General features: G+C 37.8%; 1 protein-coding gene across 1 annotated transcript; it reads left to right on the top strand.

Annotated features, from left to right (window-relative positions):
• Window positions 1-5,645: 5,645 nt before the first annotated feature.
• On the top strand, window positions 5,646-25,036 carry LOC126379840 (ras-related and estrogen-regulated growth inhibitor). The gene is made up of 5 exons (XM_050028784.1): window positions 5,646-5,878; window positions 21,046-21,102; window positions 21,591-21,664; window positions 23,868-24,044; window positions 24,488-25,036. Exons 1-5 carry the CDS (start codon window positions 5,791-5,793, stop codon window positions 24,719-24,721), a joined length of 630 nt encoding a protein of 209 aa, XP_049884741.1. The 5' UTR covers window positions 5,646-5,790; the 3' UTR covers window positions 24,722-25,036.
• The last annotated feature ends 542 nt before the right edge of the window (window positions 25,037-25,578 follow it).

The following is a 25,578-nucleotide window of genomic DNA, read 5'->3' as shown; positions in this document are numbered from 1 at the left end:
ATTAATATCTATACTTATAATAAATCTGTAGAGAGGTCAATTCTGTACATTAAATATTTTTTCAAAATAACTTTCAGGGGGTGATAAGTGGTCGATACTGATGCCAAAAATGCAATCAGTAAAATTTTTGTCTGTCTGTCTGTCTGTCTGTCTGTCTGTCTGTCTGTCTGTCTGTCTGTATGTTCCTTATAGAAACAAAAACTACTAGACGGATTTTAATGAAACTTGGTACAATTATTCTTCACACTCCTGGACAGGTTATAGTATACCTTTCATCACGCTACAATCAATAGGAGCAGAGTAGTGAAGGGAAATTCTTTTGTATGAAAAATCTAAACCTCTCAAGTTAGACGTTTGAAATTTGGCATGCAGGTACCTTAGATACCGTAGAGGTGCACTAAGAAAGGAATTTCCGAAATTCCTACGGGAACGGGAATTAGCGGGAAAATCCTTTTGTATGAAAAATCTAAACCACTCAAGTTAGACGTTTGAAATTTGTCATGCAGGTACCTTAGGTACCGTAAAGGTGCATTAAGAAAGGAATTCCCGAAATTCCCACGAGAACGGGAATTAGCGGGAAAATCCTTTTGTATGAAAAATCTAAACCATTCAAGTTAGATGTTTGAAATTTGTCATGCAGGTACCTTAGATACCGTAGAGGTGTACTAAGAAAGGAATTCCCGAAATTCTCACGGGAACGGGAATTAGCGGGAAAATCCTTTTGTATGAAAAATCTAAACCACTCAAGCTAGACGTTTGAAATTTGGCACGCAGGTACCTTAGATACCGTAGAGGTACACTAAGAAAGGAATTCCCGAAATTCCCACGAGAACGGGAATTAGCGGGAAAATCCTTTTGTATGAAAAATCTAAACCACTCAAGTTAGACGTTTGAAATTTGTCATGCAGGTACCTTAGGTACCGTAAAGGTGCATTAAGAAAGGAATTCCCGAAATTCCCACGAGAACGGGAATTAGCGGGAAAATCCTTTTGTATGAAAAATCTAAACCATTCAAGTTAGATGTTTGAAATTTGTCATGCAGGTACCTTAGATACCGTAGAGGTGTACTAAGAAAGGAATTCCCGAAATTCTCACGGGAACGGGAATTAGCGGGAAAATCCTTTTGTATGAAAAATCTAAACCACTCAAGTTAGACGTTTGAAATTTGGCATGCAGGTACCATAGGTACCGTAGAGGTGCACTAAGAAAGGAATTCCCAAATTTCTCACGGGAACGGGAATTAGCGGGAAAATCCTTTTGTATGAAAAATCTAAACCACTCAAGTTAGACGTTTGAAATTTGGCATGCAGGTACTTTAGTAAACTTAAAGCTTAGTTGCAACAGGATATTACAAAATTCCCACGGAAACGGTAGTTAGCGGGAAAAAACATTTGTATGAAAAAATCGAAACCGCGTAAGATAGATGTTTTCAATTCAATTCAATTAAATTATTTATTGCATTCCATGTAGTACAATGGGGTGTTACATAGGCATAGGAACTAAGACATGGACCCTGTAGGGCACAGCAACGTTGAAGGGAAGAGAGGAAGTGTGTATTAAAATGAAAACTCAATGAACAATCAATTAAAAAAATCAATTCAATCAATTGATTCAATCTAGCATGCATGCATACCTTAGTAAATATAAAGTTTATTTTTGGCTGTATTTTGAAAAATGGGAGTTATTGGGAAAAAAATGGTACTTATGAAAAAATCTAAACTGCATAAGTATGCACTCCCACACACACAAAGATCTCTCTCTTATATAACACGCCACGCGGACGAAGTCGCGGGCAAAAGCTAGTATTTTAAATAAAAGTGTCGTTATAATGTAATTTACTTACAGGTGGACCCAAATTACAGAAAAATATTACTAAGACATTTCTAGCTGTAAGTACCTATAAGTTGGTTGTTGTCAAATAGAATGTAAATAAGTCATATGTCAAAACGGTGCTCAAACCATCACCGTGACATGTACCACATTGTCACTAAGATGCAAGGAGGTTGCGTGTCTTGTGACCTCCGAGTTTGTGACCTTTTCAAAGATGACAAGAAAGTGTTGAGTTTGAAATAAAATTAGCACAAATACTCAACATCGGCCTTCCGCAAGCGTCGCAAATCGCCGAAAGAAAGATTCAATTATTTTATCGTAAATATTATTAGATTTATTTTTATACTTTTTATATCTCAGTTTTAAGTAAAGATATGCTGTAGTAGATACACGATGACCATAATGTGTGTGGTGCGCTTTAGGTTGGTAACGAATTACTCATTGACTCACTTTACAGTGAGTGTACAGTATTAACTTATTATTTATCTTATATACACTAATATTTTTATATGGTAAGTAGGTAAATTAGTCACTCTAAGTAAGTCATCATCATCATCAGCCCATTAACGTCCCCACTGCTGGGGCACGGGCCTTCCCTATGGATGGATAGGGAGATCGGGCCATAAACCATCACGCGGGCCCAGTGCGGATTGATGGTTATTAACGACTGCTAATGTAGCCGAGACCAACGGCTTAACGTGCCTTCCAAAGCACGGAGGAGCTCGAGATGAAAACTTTTTTTTGTGGTCACCCATCCTATGACCGGCCTTTGCGAAAGTTACTTAACTTCAACAATCGCAGACCGAGCGCGTTTACCACTGCGCCACCGAGCTCCTCACTCTAAGTAAGTATAAACAAGTTTTTCTCTACAGTACAAGTTGCCAAAAGCAACATTATGTTTATTTATGTGATTGTAGCGATATGCGGTGCGCTATAAACAATATATATATGAGACGATGCGATGCACACGCTGGAGCAAGCGCAGCTACTCATCAAAGTTCAGCTGTAGGATTACACGCACCACGTGCGCTAGAAAACGACAATGATGTCGTTTTTCGTTTAACCAGTTAATTGCAGGCCAGTTGGTTTGCGCTGGCTTGACGCCAACATTCCGAAGGCAATGCATACCGCGTGTTAAAGGGACGAGTGTTTCTACAAAATGTTGTTTTCCTGACTGCCACATTACACGTCTTTTTACCCAAATAAACTTCTTCTTCTTATCGTGTGTCTGGTGTCAAGGTTATGATTGAGCCGCCAAAAACCCCTGACATGGCTCATGTAACGATTACTCACTTACATCAGTAAATAGTAACCGGAACCAACGGCTTAACGTGCCTTCCGTAGCACGGATCATCTTACTTTTGGGACAATTAGTTGATCAGCCTGTAATGTCCTAACCAAACTAGGGATGACAAGGTGATTTTTGTTATATGTCCCCACCGGGATTCGAACCCGGGGCCTCCGGATCGTGAGTCCAACGCTCAACCACTGGGCCACAGAGGCCGTTACCCAAATAAACGCAACCGATTTTTTTATGTACTTAATCCGTTTCATTTAGTCTATACTTCAATTATAATGTACTTAACGAATATTTGTATTCGCATTCGCAAATATTCGCACTTTAATGGACATTTGCAATTCGCAAAACTCATGCAAAATTTCGAATATTTTGTGAATATGAACGTCAGAAATAATAAATACATTAAGGTGTTCGACTTTTCAATTGTTTCTTATAAAAATATCCAACACCTTATATTGTTCCTGCACTTTAATCTGGCACCTTTGAATGCTGTGCTGTTTTGTTTTTGTTAGGATAGATGCCTACCAACTGTGTAAAACCAAGGAAAAGTTGCTTGGAAAAACTCAATATTTGCGACGTGAGCCTGCTTTTTGTTTATCAAAATTCTGATTCGCAAAAAACCCAAAAACAACCTCCTGGACTCGTTAGACGTGAGGAATTATAGTATATTAACTCATCGCATCGAATCTCTTAGGTAATCTACAACCCCTTTATTGACTGGACTATGGCTCACGACTAGTTTTCCGGGGTTGATGTACTCCATCAGCAAGGATCTGCCGTCCGTTGTATCACCATCTATAACTGATAGCCAACATAGAGCAACACGGGCCTTTGATAGCCAACAGTGTTAGTGAAAATTATAAGTACCTACTTAACTTTACTACACAAATTGGGAATAAAATCGTAAACTTATGTCATGTTATGTTATTATATAGCCATATAATCACCATCTTCTCACAATATGCAATAAAACCGATACTGAACCGATCCCGCCCGCGTGGTCGACGATTTCCCTCATTCAGCGCTTATCGCTATCGACCCACTAGGGTCGATTAATTCTTTCAAATATTTTTCCTCTCAGACGACGCCCTGAGCCGAGGTTCGCGCCCAACTGGGCACCCTCAGGCCTGTTATCTTAAATGTTGTACCGGGTGAGAGCCTTCAGCGCTCCCCATTTGTCCAGCCATGTAGTTAATGCCATCTGCGGCAAATCTACAATAAGTCACGTCAAGAAATCCTATCACTATTTCATTACTATGAACTCGTTACAACTTCAAAAAGCAAAAGCGAATAAGTATTGACTTACCTATAATTTGAGATAGGTACATTTCGTTTGCGCTCGACGTGGGATTTTTTGAGCGTTGGCCTTTGGAAGATTTTGTTTTGGACAGGAAAGTCTGACGCATAAGCTACTAATATTAATAACATTTTAAATTGGGAGTTCTATCTGTTAATAATCCGATTTTAATAATCTGATTGTTATAATCCGATTTCCTTAATTCTATTTTTTTCTGCTTAAAAGTGTAGGACTGTGCTTCCGTAGGACGCACCTTTTAGGGACAGGGCAGACCAAGGGCAGCAGCGAGACGTGCACTTTCTGATAACACTGAATATCACCAAAAATAGAACTTTACTACGATTCTCGTAAAGTGCAATATTGTTCAACAACGCCAAACCAAACTTCTCTCGGCTCGAGTCACCGAGAGCTGATATTTGGGAGGGAGAAGTTTGCACTTTATTGAAACTTAATAATGTTAATTTTTCAGTGTTATAAGTGTGTTAAGCCGAAACTATAATCAGAATACACAATAGAAACCTGAAAAAAATATCCATGGGCATGGGCTATGCAGTTACAAGAGGTGTTTTAAAATTTAATTTACTATTGGTAGCATGTGTGTGTTACTCTGTAGTGTATGATGACTGGCGTATTTGCGATTGGTACCAAAGATACGTAATGTAATCACAACTACCAACGATTGGTACGCGGTAAGTCAGCTGTCAAAAATGCTAAAAGACTAGATGTAAAAACCGCATGTTCGTATGAGCAACTATTGACCGTAGATATTCGGTTTCGCGAATATTGAAAAATCAATATTCGTCCATCTACACTATCGGTTTCACTTGCTCAGACCTTTTACTTCAAAAACGATAATTTTTACTCTAAAAATACATATCGCTGCAGACTGATTAACTCTTAAAGGTATTCAATTTTAGTGGAATAGGTCAGGTCAGATTGAGGTCAGACGGGCTTGAGTTTATTACATTACCGCTACACTCAGCTTATAATGAACTTGGGTCAGGACTCAGTAACAGACAATGTATGACTCTCTATAACTTAGGTACGTTGGACTTTAGATGTTACTTGAGCGGCACTCTGATGAAATAGTTGATAGGTACTGTGGAAACGCATTTATACGTGGCGTTGGCCTTCCGCCACAGCACGTGGTGATGCGTCCGCGTTAGGAAGCTGCGACGTAAACATGCACTGATCTTGGCCAGATCTTGACCCATTAACACGGGGACTGTCAGAGCTGTCGCTTAGTATATTTTTAGCCGGGAAGCGGGCGCGGGTGCCGTATTGCCGAGCGCGTGCCGGGTAGTGAGCGTCGCGCCGCGCCGCAGTCGGTGCGCGCCCGAGCGGGGGCCATGAGCGCGGTACAATGACCACCAGAGGCATCCGGAGGAAGAAATCCTCGCTCTCCGAAGTGAAAGTGGCGGTGGTGGGAGCCCCCTCCGTAGGCAAAAGCGGTACGTCCTCATTTCCGCATTACAAGTTTATGACAACTGTGCGTTTGCGGTGTTTGAACAAATGCAACTTTCGCAACTTTTTCGCACAACGGAAAATAAGTAATTAATAAAAAGTGTTTATTTCTAAAAAGAAACTTGTGGACATCAACAGTATACTTTTGAGACATTTTTACTCAATTTCTTTTCTCTTGTCTTCAAAATAATATTTGATGACTCATCGCAACGTGGAAACAGAAATCTTATTGGCCTACGCATGAATGGTACCCAGCCGGCTAGTACGAGTCGGAAAAAATACCTCAACCGCTAAAATAAAATGGTTCAGTCAAGGCCCAGATATTTTCAAGTCGTAAAATTCCCAATAAATCCAATGTTATCATGTGTAGTTAAATCAGAAATTTATCAACGTATCCGCTTAGATAAATCTTGTATTTGCTCGCTAAAGTTTTAATAAATTCGCAAACTGCATCTGTTCAAACACACTGCTTATTAAATAAATAATTCCTTCTAGACATTTACTTTTCTAGATATAGTACGGACAACCTCTACTGATTTCTTTCTGGACAACTTGAAACCCACGTATACATACCTTAAATCTATCATTTTTATAAGTACGTTTATATAATTTTTTTTTTAATATTTTTTTTTAGTAATGTCGATTATTTTACCTATCATACGCTAAGCGAAGGTGTTGCAGAGCGAAGAACTTTACAGTTAATGCGCAACTGCGTATATTCGTTAAGAACGACAGAAGTTGGAAATACAATGTATAGGGTACCTATAATTATAGTTCGCAGAGAAATAATAACGTTACGTTACGTTTACATACTCTAAGCGATCCTTTATTAACCTTGGTACACACAGAGACGAGAAACCGGAACAAACAAGCTTAGGGTTTTGATTTTGTTTGCGGCTTTACCGTTTCACACAAAATTCGGCGTCTCGACCCGCTTATTATAATACTTTCCCGACGCTGCGTGCAACAAGTAAGCCATGACTTTAAAGTAGACTTAGGGATCTATGATCTGTCTCTGTACGGACCCCATTTGTCAGGACAAGTAGGGAAAGACGTCCAGCAAATACAAAATAAGGTTACTACGATTTAAAACAGCTACCTACTTACCTATAAACAAAAAAATACTTAAACCAGACGTCTAGCAGGTACAAAGTGACTATGAACAGTCATGAGCAATATAATGTACCCACTTTAGGACTCTGTCGCACTAACATATTTGACATTTAGTGAGACTTACAGTTCAATTTGTCAAAAAAGTTAATGTGACATGGTACCAAAGTGCTCGCGACCGAACATGCAAGAAATATTAAGTACTTATTACAATTGAACACAAAAAGTGTCCTCTTTTACAAACAGGCGTGAAAAATAAATTTTAATTGAAGCGTATGTTTGTTATCGTATCCTCACACTATCCGGAGAGGCAGCAGTAAACTGAGTAACCTTTTACAATGCGACACAGATCAGAAATTCCCCCGGATAAGTTTACCAATCGAACTTTACCACGACCGAACAAAAGGTGCCGTGCTATCGGACGTAACACAAACTCGTTTCAGTTATTCTGGGTGATGTTCGACATATTATTTGGGTCTCTCGTAAAAAAAAACAAAAATCGTTTATTTTCGATGTATTAGAATCACCAAAGTTGCATCACGTTGAGGCACCATAAAAAAAACAAAGCACACACGGTGAACGTCACTATTTTAAATTCTATCCTTTTAACTTATATTTGACTACCTCTTTGAAGTGTATTATGGCTGAGAACATGTGGTGGAATAAACTCCTCCACAACACACGATGATAAATAACTAGAAATTCTAAAGCGGTCAATTTCTAAACCACACACGAAATGATAAACTCCAATTTTTCTTTCACTGAAACATAAACACAATTTATTATTTGTTTTCATATAAGTAGTACGAAAGTACCTGCCTGCTTCTAAGTTGTTTTGCCCTTCAACACACAGTCTCTAAACATATGAACGATGAGGTCTTCGCTTGTTCTCATCACTAAGGTCTAGCTGTTACATTCTTGATCTTGATTAGATCTTCATAGTATAAATACATAATGAAGATTTTTAACTGTGGTACCTACCACAGACAAACACTGCTTTAAATACGTCACCCGCCAAGGTTTTTCATCAGGTCTCGTCCTTTTTTATATACTTAGATGTGTAAATATATAGATGTAAGTATTATGGTATATATGGATGTATGGTCTAGGGCGGCTACACGCTTACCTAGTGCTATACGAATGAGGCACTATGCAATCGGCCCAGCAGTGCATGCAGGGCACTATAACCGGCTCATATGTAGGATCTCTCTCACTTAGCCGCTTCTCCTCTTCCATTATTTTTTTATTATTAGTACAGATTTGAGGGTTAATCTAAGGATCTGAACAACTTAAACCCCCACACTTAAAATATTTCTTTACGGAAAAACATACGTTTGGATTATGCAGACTCGGTCCTACTTGTTAATATTATTTAATACTCCTAGTCCTAAGTATCTTATGGATCACGAAATTAAGAATTACAGTTAATATAAAATTCATTTCTCCCTTCTTATTCACTTCATGTCATACTAGTACCCGAGTCGATTTAGAAAATATTATTTCCTAATTTACAAGCAGTTAAATGATCAAACCCTGTCAGTCCTGTCACATACTCATATTCACCGGTTCCCATATAACATAATGTGAGTACTTAATCCATTTCCTAGAGTTCTATTATTAATAGAGAATAGTATTTTAAATAAGTAAAGTATATGATACATGGTAGTGGTAGGTACGATGAACTCCAAAAGTCCAATCAGTTTCTTGCAAAGTAATAAATTACTTAACTTGTTGCACGTAAGGCCTCCCAGTTACCTACATGTCGTTTTTGTAATAGACCAAAACCACCTACAAAAACATAAATTTTATAATTATGACAACTAATGGTTCATAATTTCACCACTGTTTACAAATAATTCGCTGAACTCAATGACTGAACTTATGCTCTTTGATTGTACATGCAAAATGTCAAAAGTTAATTGAGATCACGGTTAAAACGCCACATCGAAGCATTCAGACATTTACGCATATAAAAGTGTCAAATAGCAATATTGCAATTTGACATTTGCGTATTTTATTTTATTTATTTTATTTTATTTTTTTTGGGGAAATAAAAGTAAGTGCACAACGGCAAGAAATGTCAAATAGCAATGTTACTTTTTGAGATGAATTGCTTTGATGTGGCCTTTTTAACCCCCCTGTTAAAAAAAATCTTGGAAAAAAAACATTAGCACAAAACACTCGATTTCTGAACTTACTAGGAATTTATTGAACCTTGCACTTGAACTAGACCTCTACTGCAGCGAAGTGCATAGGGCACCGTCGCGATGAATACGTCTCTCAGAAACATTTTATCAAGCATTTCAATAGCATTTCCTTAGCTTTATATAATTTCCCTCTTACTGACAGACAAGTTTTCAATGTAACTGAAGTATTGATTTCTTACTTAGTTTGTTTCCTAACGAGAGCAAATGTTTTTTATTCTTTTAGAAACAACTTTGTCGAGAGCGTCGTGTAACAGACACGCGCTGTAAAATCGATGCCGGCTTGATTGATAGCTCCGGTAACTCACATGTCCCATATGCGTCGACTGCATGTACAATTGTAAATGCTATTGTAGTTAAGTATCGAGATTTTGAACTTAGGCGTACATATCTACACACACACACATACTTGAGATCACGCCTTCTCGCGGAAGGTACCTTTCTACTCGCTTATACGAACTTAACCCGATGGTTGATGGATGGTAGTAGTCCTACAGTAAAGAGGAACCGGGATCGTTTTTGTTTGACGTGTCCCCATTGGGAATCAAAAGCTCTACTACTGGACCACAGTGACTGTTAAGTCGATGAATTGTAATAAATAGTAATAATTCTTCTCTTGAACTATTAATTTAAAGGTCAACATTGCTGCTAATAGGTACTGTACAACTAATGTTCTATATTGCACGTGCATTGTTTATTGCAGTAGAGAAAAAAATATTTTTATTATTTATACGTAAGTATATTTAAATGGAACCATTATGATACTAGACTATTTTAAGTAAGTACGTAAAAAAATATCGTCCACGACCACGCGCATTATATTTTAAGATCCTATTTTTATAATTATGGGGGATTGAATCATTCGAAATATTTGTAACGGAAGTAATCTGGTGCGACGTACAATAGTGTAAACATTCGCGGCCAGGGTCGTAGTCAGTGTCTTAAGGCGTAGATAGATTCCTGCTTGGTGAACAATAAGGTGCAAATAAACAAAGAACAATAATAATTTTATAATTCCATTCCATCTCAAGCGCTTAAACTACTACACAGAAAATTAAAAAAAATTCTTATTCACCATACCTTTTATTCAGTGAAAGAATATTTAAATTTAAAGTCACACCCGTTTATTTAAATTAAGGTTAATTGTTTTTTGTGTATTTGAAATATCTATTGTTATTATTATTATTTTTTGAGACATTTATTAAAGATTGCATGTTCCTTTAATTATACATTATTTAATATTAATATTCGCACGCTGTATGGTTGAGTGATGGACTTTTATTGATATAATGTATATTTAAGATCTTTTGTACCACTCTAGAGCGAATAAATTTCATTTCAATTTCAGAAGCAAAGTTTTGCAAACACACTATTTACACAGTGATTTACATGAATCTTTTCAATTAAAAGCTCTCTTCCTCTTTTAAATTAAATGTACCTAATAAAAGTTTTAGCCGCGTTCAAAATACAAAATACAAAAAAAAATTAAAGAGGTTCAAACATTGATGCATAATTATGTTACTATAGGATTCAAACACGTGGACCTGAGAAGCTATATTATACTAATGTCACAAAGATTCATTATTTTCGTAATTACAGTGTTCAGTGTTCATGTTACCAAGTAAGTAAGTGCCATGTTAGGCATATTTCTTCTGTAAAACTTTTTTCTGACTTTATAGTTACATAGAGACAATCTCAATCCTGGCCTGCATAAGCGACGCTCGTCGCCCAGTCGCCCACACAACATATTCTGCTTACAGATATAATAATCTCATTGTACAATGTTTTATAGTAGACTTTTCTTTCTTAATCTTCACTCGTTTATTATAGTTTGACCGGTCATTACAGTCTCGTGCCAAATATTTCATAATTTTCTGTTAACTTTGAAAACGTTACTTCATACCACGCTCAAATAACGAATTACTCTGCGCACCCAAGAAAAACAAAGTTAAAATTCTATTCTAATATACGTCTAATCCCTTCTTACGAAGAGTGTTAAGAAATGAGTAATGTATATACAGGGTGTTAGTGAGTTCATAACGAATACTACAGGGGATGATGCAGACTATGATTCTGAGTTAATATGAAGTGAAATTTTTCGTCGCAAAATTCAGGAATTTCTAATTATTTTCAATTCTATACTTTTGCGATGGAAAAGTCCACTTGATATTAACTCAGAATAATAAGCTGAATCATCCCTCTCAGTATTCATTACGATGTCAGTTACACCTCGTATAAGTACGTACAGGTAGCCATACAAGTAGGTATGGTGTTAGTAGAACTGTAACGAATACTGAGGGAGATGATTCAGACCATGATTCTGAGTTGATAACAAGTGGAATTTCCTTTCGGAAAATTCATGAAAATTTTAGCGCTTTTTTAATTATTCTGAATTCTGTACTTTTGCGACCCGTCAAAGTTTTCGTTGCGATGTCACTAACACCCTGTATGTAAATAAGTACTCCAATTGTTAGCACTGCGTAAGTACCTGTATGTTTATCAACAAAAACGGCCAATGGTACATTTCTCTTCATGAAGCTCATTTAATACGTATACTTACTGTAGAAGTAAACTAATATCAAAGCCAATTCAAAAGGGTTTAGTTAATTTTAGTTGCACGTGTACACTGTATGTTGGAAGTTGATCTCTCGCCGTCCATACTAAGTTGAGCAGATATTTGTAAAACCACTACGAAGGTATCAATGGAAACTTTCAGAGCATGTTGCTCAACTAACACAGCAGGTAAAATCACAAAAATAACTAGTTTGCACGCTCGTATTTACGTTAGCCTTGTAATCGAGAATAGTTTTGTTGTCGATAAGTAAAACACGATTCTTTGTTGAACGTTTGTTTGGCCGAGTCGAACAGAAATAGTTCACATTGTGGATCTTGAGCTCTCTATGATTATTACGAGTATCGAACCACATTTGTTTTTCCGGAAATAGACCAAATGGATGCGTTGTTTTCTCTCCTTGAATTCGACGAATATTTTATTTGACTAACATAAATAAATCCGACTATTAAAACGTTCTAATACAAATTATGCAGAAACGTAGTCTTCTTACTGGCTAAGAAGTCGTTGTTGGCATATAATCTGATCAGTTTGTATCGGTTCGCAACTTATTAATTAACGCTACAGTCGATCACGAAGCCAGGCGTCTTATAAGAATGCTACAGTAGACACCAGTGAAGCATACATTCGTTTGCAACTCTGTCTATACGATGTACCTATGTATCAGTGCTATTGATTATCCGGTATGTTAGTGAATTGTGGATAGCATAATGTAACATAACACAGCATCATGCCTGTATTCACGTTGGAGTAGGCAGAGGTATACAGTACCTAGACACCCACTACTCGCCAGCTGTTTAAGTCCCATGTAGCAGAAGACGAGCCTATTGTGATTAACCTGGCACACCTATATAGATTACCAGCTCGGGGTGGACCTCAGGGTGAACCCACAAATTATCAGAAGCAACTTGCTAAATTCTAAGATGGTCACACTGAAAAAATGTTTCACAAAACTTTGGATGTTGTTTACTAGAGTGACTACTTTGTATTCGGTACTACGTAACGTAACTGTTTAGTTACAAAAAATATATATACTGTAGAATTGAGAACCTCGTCCTTTTTTGAAGTCGGTAATAATAAACTTTCATAAAATATTACAATGTTAAAGTTAAGTTTGTAAATAATAACCTTTTTATTTAATTTGACGTGACTTATTGTAGATTTGCCGCAGATGGCATTAACTACTTAGCCGGAAAAATAATAACCAAAGTTTCATTAAATACCTATTTATTTCAGCGCTTATGCTGAAGTAAGACTGAAGAAAAAGCTTAAGAACGCGTCTTTCAACTCACCAGTCCGTGAAAGCCGTAGAAGTTACTAAAGGATTATCTTCTCTTTAATACGATAAGTAAATGAGATTCATCATATCTATCTCAAGATTACAACACCGAATGTGACTAATTATAAAGCTACTAACGCTTTATAATTAGACACTTTATTGAAAAAAAAATACAAATAACTGTGATTGTATACACGTATCTTTTATTTTTTTCTTTTCTCCTTGCAAAATAAGTGCGTCCTTGACTACACTGCAGTGACGTACTGAAACGTCACAATTGAGCGTTTGCCGTTGGCATGCCGACGACGTCATTGACCGTCGCCGCGGCATGGCACCATCTTCGCTGGTCTGTAAGCGCCCTTAGTCTTCTGATGATGGTATACCTCTACCATTTCCATTTCGATTATAGACGTTTTAATAAAAAGTAGTAAACACAGGTGCACAATAAATGCATTAGTATTTTATGACTACGCTGTTAGACGTTTAGCCATGAAATTGTTGAAATCAACTCGTAATGAATCCTAAAGGAGAGTTTATAGCGAATTAAGTCTTATTTTAGAATAGAACGCGAGATGTTTTCAAAGCATTCAAGAGGTATTTCAATCGAATGCACTCTACACTGTAAGCGGTGGCAATTTACGAGAAGCATGTAACTTTATTTATGTTCTGCGAATTAACCTCGAAATTTTCGTTCATGACCTGATATCATCGATTTTGATTCGCCCGAGTGCCTATCTACGTACCGGTTACAATACGCAGAACTCACAGCAGTCGGTATTTCCATTTGGTGTGTAGTATTCTTGTCTTGTACTTTTCGTGCAATATAGAGATGAGCCGTAGAATAGAATAATCGTAAAGAGTAGATTACGTATGTATCTTGTAGATAAAGCTCACAGAAAGCTTTACTTAGCTTTATTAGTATACCTCATTTATTAGTAAACGGCCTCTGTGGTCCAGTAGTTGAGCGTTGGACTCACGATCCCAGAGGTCCCAGGTTCATATCCCAGGGATATATCGCAAAAATCACTTTGTGATCAGGACATTACAGGCTACTCAGATTGTTCGAAAATAAGGTGATCCGTGCTTCAGAAGGCACGTTAAATCGTTGGTCCCGATTACTGCTTACTAGTCTAAATAAGTATTCGTTACATGAGCCATGCCAAAGGCCTTTAGCGGCTCAATAGTAACCCTGACACCAGGTTTGATGAGGATGGTACGGTCACGAGCATTAATATGTATATACGCTTTGGTACCATGTCACATTAACTTTTATGACAAATTGAACTGTGAGTCTCACTAAATGTCAAATGTGTTAGTGCGACAGAGTCCTAAAGTGGGTACATTATATTGCTCATGACTGTACTCCACCTGACAACCCACACTATAGATGAAGATCGAAAGTCCTGAATGTAGAATCGTGTGATAGGTCGTCTACTCCATCGTTCCACGCATTCAAGCGCAGCTAATTTACTTATAATAGAACTGAAAGTGCAACGCAGTTCTTCGTTATTGAACTTGAATGCGCCTCGTGCCTAGAAGTCCCTGCTTTGCTAACAAGACGGCTGATTTAATTAACGGTCTGCCCACGTTTTTTTATTAATAGCGGAAAAGTAAATAATCAAGAAAGTACACTGTCAGGGATATCCAGGAAGTTTTAATATAAACGCAAGGCAGACATTGCGAAGTAACTTCTTGTTCTAATGGATTCAATAAGCGTTACATTATTGTCACTAACAACGCACATATTTCGAAATATATTTTGATTAGTTACTGATACTGATTTTTTGACAATATCAACTTTATAAAACGAATTAAATAGATTAGAAATGTTTTACGAGAATGTAGTGTATAGTTTGTTAAAACTCAGAATCAAAATTTTTATGCAGTTTTGTGTGACGGTATTCAAAAAAATGTGAAGTGTTTTCTACTCAGTTATCATAACATTAAGAAGATCTTTCAAACAATATAAATAACACTGAGTGTCTGCTGGAATCAGTAGCAGAATGAACACATGGCCTAAAGGTCTCTGCCACTGATGGGCCGGGGAATGTAACTGTTATAAGAATAGTAAGGACACTGGGGCTGCTTTTCTTTTTCACATTGTTCTTTTTTGTACTCAGGTCTAATCTGCCTAAAAGTTAGGCATGTAGTAAAGCTCTTTTTACATATGTTTTGGGCCTTTTCACTGCCAGCCACGTTCTCAAAGTGGGAACATTCTTGCAAACGGCAAAATCACAGTTCTCACCAACCACACCAAAAACCCTGTAACAGCAACCACAAAAAAGAAATGTCATAGTAATACTTTTATGCTGATATTTGATTTTGGAAGCCGTGGTAGCCCAGATGGTAGAACGCTTGCCTCTCACTTGGACGTCGCAGGTTCGAATCCAGCACAGGACTAAACCAATGATTGTCGAATTTGTTTTCGAATTCATGTTTGGATTATAAATGATTATCACGTGCTCAGCAGTGAAGGCAACATCGTAAGTATTCGTGAGGAAACCCACATACATAACATAAACTGCCTATAAAGGGTGTTAGTGACATCGTAACGAATACTGAGGGGGATGATTCTGACCATGATTCTGAGTTCATATCAAGTGGAATTTTCCGTCGCAAAATTCATGATTTTTTTTTAGTTTTTTTAAATTATTTTCAATTCTATACTTTTGCGATAAAAAATTCCACTTGATATTAACTCAGAATAATCAGCTGAATCATCCCCCTCAGTATTCGTTACGATGTCACTTACACCGCGCACAAGTACATACTGTAGCCATACAAGTAGGTATGGGTGTCAGTGACACCGTAACGAATACTGAGGGGGATGCTTCAGACCATGATTCTGAGTTGAAATCAAGTGGAATTTTCAGTCGGAAAATTCATGAAATTTTTTGTTTTATTTTAAGTTATTTTCTGTTCCATACTTTTGCGACGGAAAATTCCACTTGATATCATCTCATAATCATTGTCTCTATCATCCCTCAAAGTTTTCGTTACGATGTCACTAACACCCTGTATACGTCCCACTGCTGGGCACAGGAAACCCACATTCCCGAGAAATGCATTTTCGGAGGCATGTGACCTAACATTTATTGGGCTGGTTGTCCCCTCGCGGGTTGGAAGGTCAGACAGGCAGTCGCTTCTGTAGAAAAACCAGACCTGTCAAATGTTCAGGTTAGGGAAGCGGACCCTGTGAAAAACGGGATATTGCTAGGGAAGTGATGATGTTGATTTTGGATTTCGTATACGAAGTAGAACTTAGAACGACAACTATTAGTTTACTAATCAAAACACATAATACCGGGTTCTTACCGCGTTATTTCAACACTATTGCAAGTTATGATCACGGGATGACTGATGAAATTGGAGTGGACTATATAGTATTATGTGTTTTAATTATGATAAAAACCGCGTATACTTACCTCAAACAATGTATTTAGTTTACTATCACATCCTGTTTGGCGTGATGGACTATAAATAGGCGATGAATATAATGTTATATAACTTAGCACGACACGGTTCAACATATTCATTTTTAAAATAATTAACTTTTAAAGCATTCTTACGTGTTTATATGTAACATAAGCCCTGTACCATCTCACTAATGGTTAGTTGAAAAGCTATTGTTGAGAATCTTTTGTTTGTACATCATCCGTTCCCTTATGTGTATTCTTGTTAACATTGTCAGCTTTTGTTGCAACCACGTCACCTCCCAACCACGTCATTAATATAGTAATAACAGACTTCTCATCAAAAACTCGAAGCATTTCCGAATATTTATTCAACAAAATTTTAAAGAATTAGAAAGATTAATAATTAGAATTCACTGTCATAATCACCTCCCTAGCATTATCCCGTTTTTCACAGAATCCGCTTACCTAACTTGAAGATTTGACAGGTCCGGTTTTCTACAGAAGCGACTACCTGTCTGACCACTAGACCACTGTATCTGTTTATCACTGTAAAATATCATATAATTTTTATTAATGAGAAGTGCCTACACAAACAACACACAAACAACAGACAGAAAATTCCACTTGATATTAACTCAGAATCATGGTCTGAATCATCCCTCAATAGTTTTCGTTACGATGTCACTAACATTCTGTATAGTGATCGAACGTGATAGGGACGGACGCGAATGTTGAGTACATTTAAGTAAACTAGATTAATCGTTTTAATTATTTTGTAAATTGATCCTTTGCAAAAATAATATAATCTTATGTCAAAAAGTCTGACATCATAATTTAAGTACAATTTATTCAGTCATAATTTATGTTTAAGTATTGTAGATATTACAATTTGTAATATCGCACTAGCAATACCTTTGTTTTATAATTTCTTAACGGTTGTTATCTGAATTTTATTTGACATCTTAACGACGACTCTACAACATACCTACGTGATTATGCTATTAGTGTAATCTTTAGAAAGCTGTTTTTCAATATAGCATTTTAGTCGCATTTTATCTGGTGTCTGAATCTTGGCTTGGTTCCCTGACACCAGCAATTTGAGACAATTTATATCCACGATGTCACATGGTGCAATGGCCTTCGTCAGCTTATCGCTTGATTGGAAAAGTGTGGGAAGGCCTCTCTATATTTACGCAGCTTACCTTTTTAACATGTTTTATAACATGTTATTCTTACAGTGCCAAATGGCGTTTCTTATTTCCGTCCCATAAGTGAGAATTTTTAACAAAAATAGACATTGATATAGTTTTCTCCAATAAGTGTGTGTAAACTATGTAAGGTGGACTACCTTAGTCAAATAGAGATTAGGCTATGCGCACACCGATGCGGATGGGGTGACAAAAACGGGCGGCAAGGTCGCGTTTAGCTGTAGTAGGTAACCCACTGATGCTGATAACCGACTCCACCGCCTTGCCGAGTGCTGCACCGCTATAAGGACCGCGTTGTATGTTTCTAGTAATTAAACGGCTACGTCATCGTTAGTATTATTTTTCTTGAATCATTCGAAACAGACCTAGTGATCGCAATATAAAGTTCTTGAAGTGAAATTATGGATCATAATTCATCATCATCAGCCCATTAACGTCCCCACTGCTGGGGCACGGGCCTTCTCTACTATGGATGAATAGGGAGATCGGGCCTTAAACCATCACGCGGGCTCAGTGCGGATTGGTGGTTATTAACGACTGCTAATGCAGCCGGGACCAACGGCTTAACGTGCCTTCCGAAGCACGGAGGAGCTCGAGATGAAAACTTTTTTTGTGGTCACACATCCTATGAAAGTTTGCGAAAGTTGCTTAACTTCAACAATCGCAGACCGAGCGCGTTTACCGCTGCGCCACCGAGCTCCTCATAATTCAATGTTATCTTTATAGTGGAAATCAACCACTGGATTATAGTTGCTACTTGACATTTGTAATCCCATTAATATAATTATTTATTTAAAAATATATAAATATTTAGTTTGTTATTTGGTTTGGAGCCAAAGTTCTGCTATAGCACTAAATTTATATAGTAAAGTAAAGTTTGATAAACAGGAGGGAGAGAGGTTAAGTGGACGGCAGTATAGTAAGGTAATGAGGCGTACATTATGGCCTATCTATCGACCTTTGTAACAAAATTCATCATCATCATCATCAGCCCATTAACGTCCCCACTGCTGGGGCACGGGCCTTCCCTGTGGATGGATAGGGAGATCGGGCCTTAAACCATCACGCGGGCCCAGTGCGGATTGATGGTTATTAACGACTGCTAATGCAGCCGGGACCAACGGCTTAACGTGCCTTCAACGTGCCTTCCGAAGCACGGAGGAGCTCGAGATGAGTTTTTTTTTTGTGGTCACCCATCCTATGACCGGCCTTTGCGAAAGTTGCTTAACTTCAACAATCGCAGACCGAGCGCGTTTACCGCTGCGCCACCGAGCTCCTCAGAACAGAATTATAGTGGCCTAATTAGCATCTAATAGCGAGTGGACGTCTAGGGAGGAGAGTACTAATAATTTTCCACTCTTACCTAGGCGAGGGTACTCAAGTTCATCTTGCGATATATGTACTTCTGATTAGCACAACTGGGAATGTAATCGTGTGCTTAATTATGTTATTGGACCCCAATACCGACCGCGTGGTCGACGATTTCCCTCATTCAGCGCTTATCGCTATCGACCCACTAAGAGTCGATTAATTCTTTCAAATATTTTTCCTCTCAGACGACGCCCTGAGCCGAGGTTCGCGCCCAACTGGGCACCCTCAGGCCTGTTGTCTTAAACGTTTTACCGGGTGAGAGCCTTCAGCGCTCCCCATTTGTCCGGCCAGGTAGTTAATGCCATCTGCGGCAAATCTACAATAAGTCACGTCAAAAAATATATGTTACGTCATCTAGCTACCTCACTTAACAAACAAATGAATTCTTAGTTTGATTAGAAAGCATAATGGAGTAGTTAGGTATTTGGAGTTATTACAGTTGACTACTTACATTGAACAATGGACAGGAGGAGGACCCGGTGGTGTAATGGTTAACACGGTCGTCACGGCTTGACAAGAGCTGCTAGTTCAAGACAAGTTCGAGCTTCGAGACAGATTTTTTTCGATTTAATTTTCTCTTTGTGAGCTTCCCTAAGCGCGGATGAGTGCTACAAATATCACTAATTAGTGTTCAGCAATACATTATCTCTGTCAGTACACTAGAAGTAACGTACTAGTACCACCTACAATCTACTCACAGAAAGAACACTTCGTTTAAGTAGAATAAAGATGTTTTGATAGTATTATGTTGATAATAATTATGTGTTACGATTTTTTTAGTTCAGAAGAAAAAAATGAAGAATCTGGTAGTATGATGTCTCTCTTTTCTTCTTCTAATTACCGGGTGAGAGCCTTCATCGCTCCCCATTTGTCCGGTCAAGTCGGTAATGCCATCTGCGGCAAATCTACAATAAGTCACGTCAAAAAAAATCTTCTTCTAATACTTTTATCCCTCAAACTCAGGTTGAAATAACAGAGTTGTACTCCTCGTGATCTTTTGCAGCCTCTGTAGCTCTGTGTGGGAGGAATCCCATGATGTCTAAATATGAAAAATTGGAGACTAAGAATTTCTTCTGCCTTCTTAGACTTTAATTAATCGAATAGATAGGTTAGCTAAGTAGATATTTTTTCGTACAACGTAGTCTTACACGTACATGTAACATGTACGTTTGGTGCTGGTACTTGATAAATACTTCATTGTTCTCGATATCATCATGACACAGTTATTGAACTTGAATGTCAATAACGCGTTTACTCCACTGCCATTCATTTTCGGTCAGACGATGCCTGTGCCCGTGAATGCGAAACTTAATGTCACTGCTACGCCATTCGCAGTCCTCCTGACAAATTGCAGTATCGAATAACAAGTATAACAGCATCCCACATTGTTGGCTTGCACTCAAATACGTAAACGTACCTATGCGTGTACATTTACGCGGGCTATGTACTTTACTTACCTATTTCTATTGCAGCAAATATAGTACGTTTCTTTAATAATAAACGTCTTTCTTTCTTTTAAATAAACAGTTTATTGACGTAATGCAGAATATATTTCCCCAGCCAAACTTGACAAATGCTAAATATAAAATCTGTGAAGAGATAGGTATTACAAGAAATCAACAAGTCTTTCTTTCAATTGTTTTTGTTATGCCAAATATTGTTAAAATGTTTTTGCTATGCCACACGCTGGTATATATCGCAACACAACTACGTGACTGCGACATTACCGTCGCATGCGCAGGAAAGTCGTGAAACACGTACGCTTTTAAAGATTTACCAATATTTAAACGAAATATGTTCGCACAAGATTTGATCCCTATATTTAATTATGATTTATGACTCACTTACAAATCTATACAAAATGCACCAAGTAATAGAGACTTTAGTGCCGTGGACTCAAATCAAAATATAGATTAAAAGCTGGCGTACTTACTTACCTTCTTCATAATGAGCAAACGATCATTTTTTCATGCATATTTATTTTTTAATTTCAGCATTGACAGTCCGGTTTTTAACCAAGAGATACATCGGCGAGTATGATCATCAACAAGGTAGAGATTTTATTTTTAGACGATCGGTGTTACGCCGTGCCTATTTAAAGCTTTTAGTGTGATCCAATAAAATTAATGGATTTCTTATTTAGCTTTTATATTATAATACATTTCGAATTCATTTAATTATTATATAATATTAACAATATAAAATTAATATATTGTATAATATATATTTTTCGCCTGAAAAAAATAATACTGTACAGTATTTTTTATTTTATTTTAAACAAATTGTTTGCAGTTATTTCGAAAGTTCTACTGAATTTGATTATCTTAGGTTAAAAAAGCCACACCAAAAGCAATATTGCTATTTGACATTTGTTTGCATATCGCACTTACTTTTTATTAGCGCAAATGTCAAATTGCAATTTAGGTAAATTGCTTCGATGTGGCCTTTTTAACTCCTCAGATTGTGGAAAAATAATAAAAATCATTCGCTGGCGGACATAATGTACATACCTAATGCATTGTTTTGTGTCGTTTTACAGATAGCAAATATCGGCATGAAGTTTTACTAGATGGAGAGCCAATACTTTTTGAAATTTTAGACACGTGTCCTAAGGTAAGACAAAATAGTTTCTAATGAAGGACTTTCCAAGCTGCGTTCCTCAAAAACAATATAGATGGCGCACTGTACAGATTGTTTTTCGTTTGACATTCTAATTGCAGGAATAATAGGCACATGCATCTTTTATCTTTGTTTTGGGTATAAATGTTGACTCCTTTTATAACACTCACTACACTCAGGCACAAATACATCTTCCACCCAATATTAGTCTGGTCAAAATAAAGAGAAGCAATATAGGTGTTGTGCTTTTCTGTATGTTGTCCTTATCTCTGTATTTTGTGTCCATTGTGCTCAATAAAGTATTTTATCTATCTATCTATAGGTAGCAACATAATTCTATACATGTGATCCAAATATAAAGCATAAAATATTTTTATATACAGGGTGTTAGTGACATCGTAACGAAAACTTTGAGGGGTGGTCACGAAATTCCACTTGATATCAACTCAGAATCATGGTCTGAACCATCCCCCTCAGTATTCGTCACGGTGTCACTAACACCCATACCTACTTATATGGCTACCGTATGTACTTGTACGGGGTGTAAGTGTCATCGTAACGAATACTGAGAGGGATGATTCATCTGATTATTCTGAGTTAATATCAAGTGGAATTTTCCATCGCAAAAGTATAGAATTGAAAATAATTTAAAAAAACTAAAAAAAAATCATGAATTTTGCGACGGAAAATTCCACTTGATTTTAACTCAGAATCATGGTCTGAATCAACCCCCTCAGTATTCGTTACGATGTCACTAACACCCAGTATATATGCTTCTGCAATTACATTGTATTTTGGAATAATTATGTACCCGAGTAATGAGAAAATAGGTAATTATCATGTTAAAGCTGTCCAACGCCATCGTTTTTGGTAAACGGTAGCCTGGAAAGTCCCTCATTAATACTTAATTAGGTAGAATAATAATAGCACACATATTATTATATAAGTACTTAGGCTTTATTTACTTAGTCTTTTGAGGGGCTCGGTGGCGCCAGCGGTTAACGCGCTCGGTCTGCGATTGTTGAAGTAAAGCAGCTTTCGCAAAGGCCGGTCATTGGATGGGTGACCACAAAAAAAAATGTTTTCATCTCGAGCTCCTCCGTGCTTCGGAAGGCACGTTAAGCCGTTGGTCCCGGCTACATTAGCAGTCGTTAATAACCATCAATCCGCACTGGGCCGGCGTGATGGTTTAAGGCCCGATCTCCATACCCATACATAGGGAAGGCCGTGCCCCAGCAGTGGGGACGTTAATGGGCTGATGATGATGATGACTTAGTCTTTTAATACTCTTTTATCGCAAATACGTTGTTACGCAACATTTTACAAATTAACTAAAATAAAGAATTATCTATAAGTAAGTAAATATATATACGTCCCACTGCTGGGCACAGACCTGTCTCTCTCAATCTACCGGAGTGGGTATGGAGCATACTCGACCAAGCTGAAACTAACCAGTGAAAACATTTTTCAGTAAAATGGTAATTTGATTCGTCGTGGTGCTTTTCAATCTTGCCTTGACGCGACAGGTTTATTTACTGCGAGGTACTCTTGTTTCATTCCCTTCCACTTTGACGACACACAAGCGTATTTTATACGCTCTTGGTTCGTACTTTATTTCATTTGCAAAATACCGCTTCAGGGTCTTTCAGGGCAGGCAAAAAAAAAGCATATTAAAGCCGACGAAGGAAATGAGTCGTTTCTAACATTTTGGACTAGTGTATATATGGGCGATGGATACATCATCTTGCATCATACGGTTCATTATACCGTTCATATATTCTGCATGTTGTCTTCTGGTTGGTTACGTGAGTAGATCACAATTAATTTCACACTCATTATTTACCCTACACTTCCTTATAAGACACCTCCTTACAATACACACATACACTTCCTTACACCTCCTTGGAATTGGCCTTTGATAGACAAGAATGGAGAACGCTACACCGACAAGAGCGTGGCTCTTAACTTAGTGATGATGATTTACTCTACAGTCTACAGGGACTTAGTTCGGACCTCGTATTATTTGTATCTTCGGCGTTACGACGCTACTAGATACGTCTAGTCGCGAACGTGGTCTAGTGGTTAGAAAGCACGGCTCGCGCCCTATTTGAGAGGTGATTTGATTCCCAGTTCCCCGTTTGTCCCGTTAATTATGAAATGAAACTTTCTCATAATACTTATTGTTTTACGCTTGCAGAGTATGGATGAGTTGCCGAACAGTGACATAGCGCAATGGGCAGACGGTTTGTTCCTGGTTTACTCCATTACTGACCGCGAGTCCTTCAACTACGTGCGCCGCGCCAAGCAGAGCCTGCAGCCTGACATACCGCTCACACTCGTCGGGAACAAAGCAGACATGGTCCACTTGCGACAGGTATGTTGTATTTAACTTCTAGCATGTGCGAGTTTATGCGCTCACAAAAAAAAATCTTCTGGATGGTACTAACTCCGCTTCCCAACCTACAAAATTACGGAAAACATATACACTATTATAATCGGATATATAATATAAGGGTAACTCGTGGTTAATCATCCAGGATTATATTACTTAGAATAGGTATAAGTACCTACATTCATTAAGGATTCTGAATACATTTAAAAAAAAGGGAAAGGGTTTGTGTAAAACTTTAACACAGAAGGAGTAAAAAAGTTGATTTAAGATATTCCTAGATTACTTACATCTAGAAATCTTATTTGAGCTACTAACTACTGTAACTATGATGAATGACGATTAAGTATTATGCTAGCACCCAACAGTTTGAGACGTAGAAACCGTTGGGAGCATGGATTGTTCATAAACTTTGTTTTTGTGAGCAGGTGAGCCCGGACGAAGGCGAGATCCTGGCGAAGGACTTCGAGTGCAGCTTCGCGGAGGTGGCCGCGGCCGAGCAGGTGAACCAGGTGGGCGAGGTGTTTCACGAGCTATGCCGCGAGGTCCTGGCGCTGCGCCGGCGCGCGAAACACAGCCTGCTGGACCGCATGCTCGGCTCCAAGACCGCATACCGCGTCTACTCCCGCGGCAAGAGCGACAGTGCGCTCCCCAAAGACTAAGCTCCCCACATCTGCATTTATAACCCATCTCCATTACTCGACATCTGCGCTTGTCCAGCGCACTTAGCTGTAGTAACTCTCATCTGTTTCGTCTTCTAGTCGTTCAACATTTTATTCCGTAAAGACAAAAAACATGAATTTAGTTTAGATTGTAGGGGCTACGTTTCGTTGTTATGTCACGTAGTATGTTAATTAATTTATTGCTTGACTGTGAGATGTGTAATTTAATTTTAATCAACATTCTTAGTATAGGTATGCATTTGACGAATGTGGTATTGTAAAGCTATGATTTAACAATAAAAATGATCTATTCAACTGAAATTTTATTGTTCGCCTGCCCCATTGTAGTTTACTAATATCGCAGGTAATCTTCTCTGCGAGAAGTTTTATTGAAATGATAAACAAATAAATAATGAAGCGCGATTAAAAAATGACTAGCCGTCACAAAGGCAACCCCAGAGTCAGGAACAGTCGGGAACACAAAAGGTAATCTGTACCAAGTGGCCCTAAATCATCCCTAAATGAAGAATGAAAGCGCCTCCCCTCGCGACAGGGGTCCTGCCGTCAGCCAATCGCAGCGTTTCTATTACGTCACGTAATTGACAGTTGCAGCCGAATGACAGATTTAAAGATGGCACCGTGACTCTATCATTGTTTACTTTTATTATTATTACATTCAGGATACATTTTTATTCGAATACAACTTTAGTTATAGGTACTAATAATGAAAATTTGTCTATTGAGTCATAGCACAAATGTAGATAGAAATTAATGAATTTAAAGAGCAACAAACTAAAGATTTAAGCCAATAGTATTAGTGATCGAATCCCTATCTCTTTCGTCACCTTACCCGCACC

Source organism: Pectinophora gossypiella, chromosome Z (genome assembly GCF_024362695.1).
Source record: "Pectinophora gossypiella chromosome Z, ilPecGoss1.1, whole genome shotgun sequence".
In the NCBI taxonomy this organism is placed as follows: Eukaryota; Metazoa; Arthropoda; class Insecta; order Lepidoptera; family Gelechiidae; genus Pectinophora; species Pectinophora gossypiella.
Note: the sequence above shows the minus strand (reverse complement) of the source record. Positions and strands in the feature narration are given on the sequence as shown.

Bases quoted from the DNA above. Each gene is read 5' to 3' on its own strand.
- LOC126379840 (XM_050028784.1), top strand. From the start codon at position 5,791: ATGACCACCAGAGGCATCCGGAGGAAGAAATCCTCGCTCTCCGAAGTG. The intron at 21,103-21,590 runs GTAGAGATTTTA...GTCGTTTTACAG, and splicing joins CGAGTATGATCATCAACAAG to ATAGCAAATATCGGCATGAA. The intron at 21,665-23,867 runs GTAAGACAAAAT...TTACGCTTGCAG, and splicing joins TTTTAGACACGTGTCCTAAG to AGTATGGATGAGTTGCCGAA.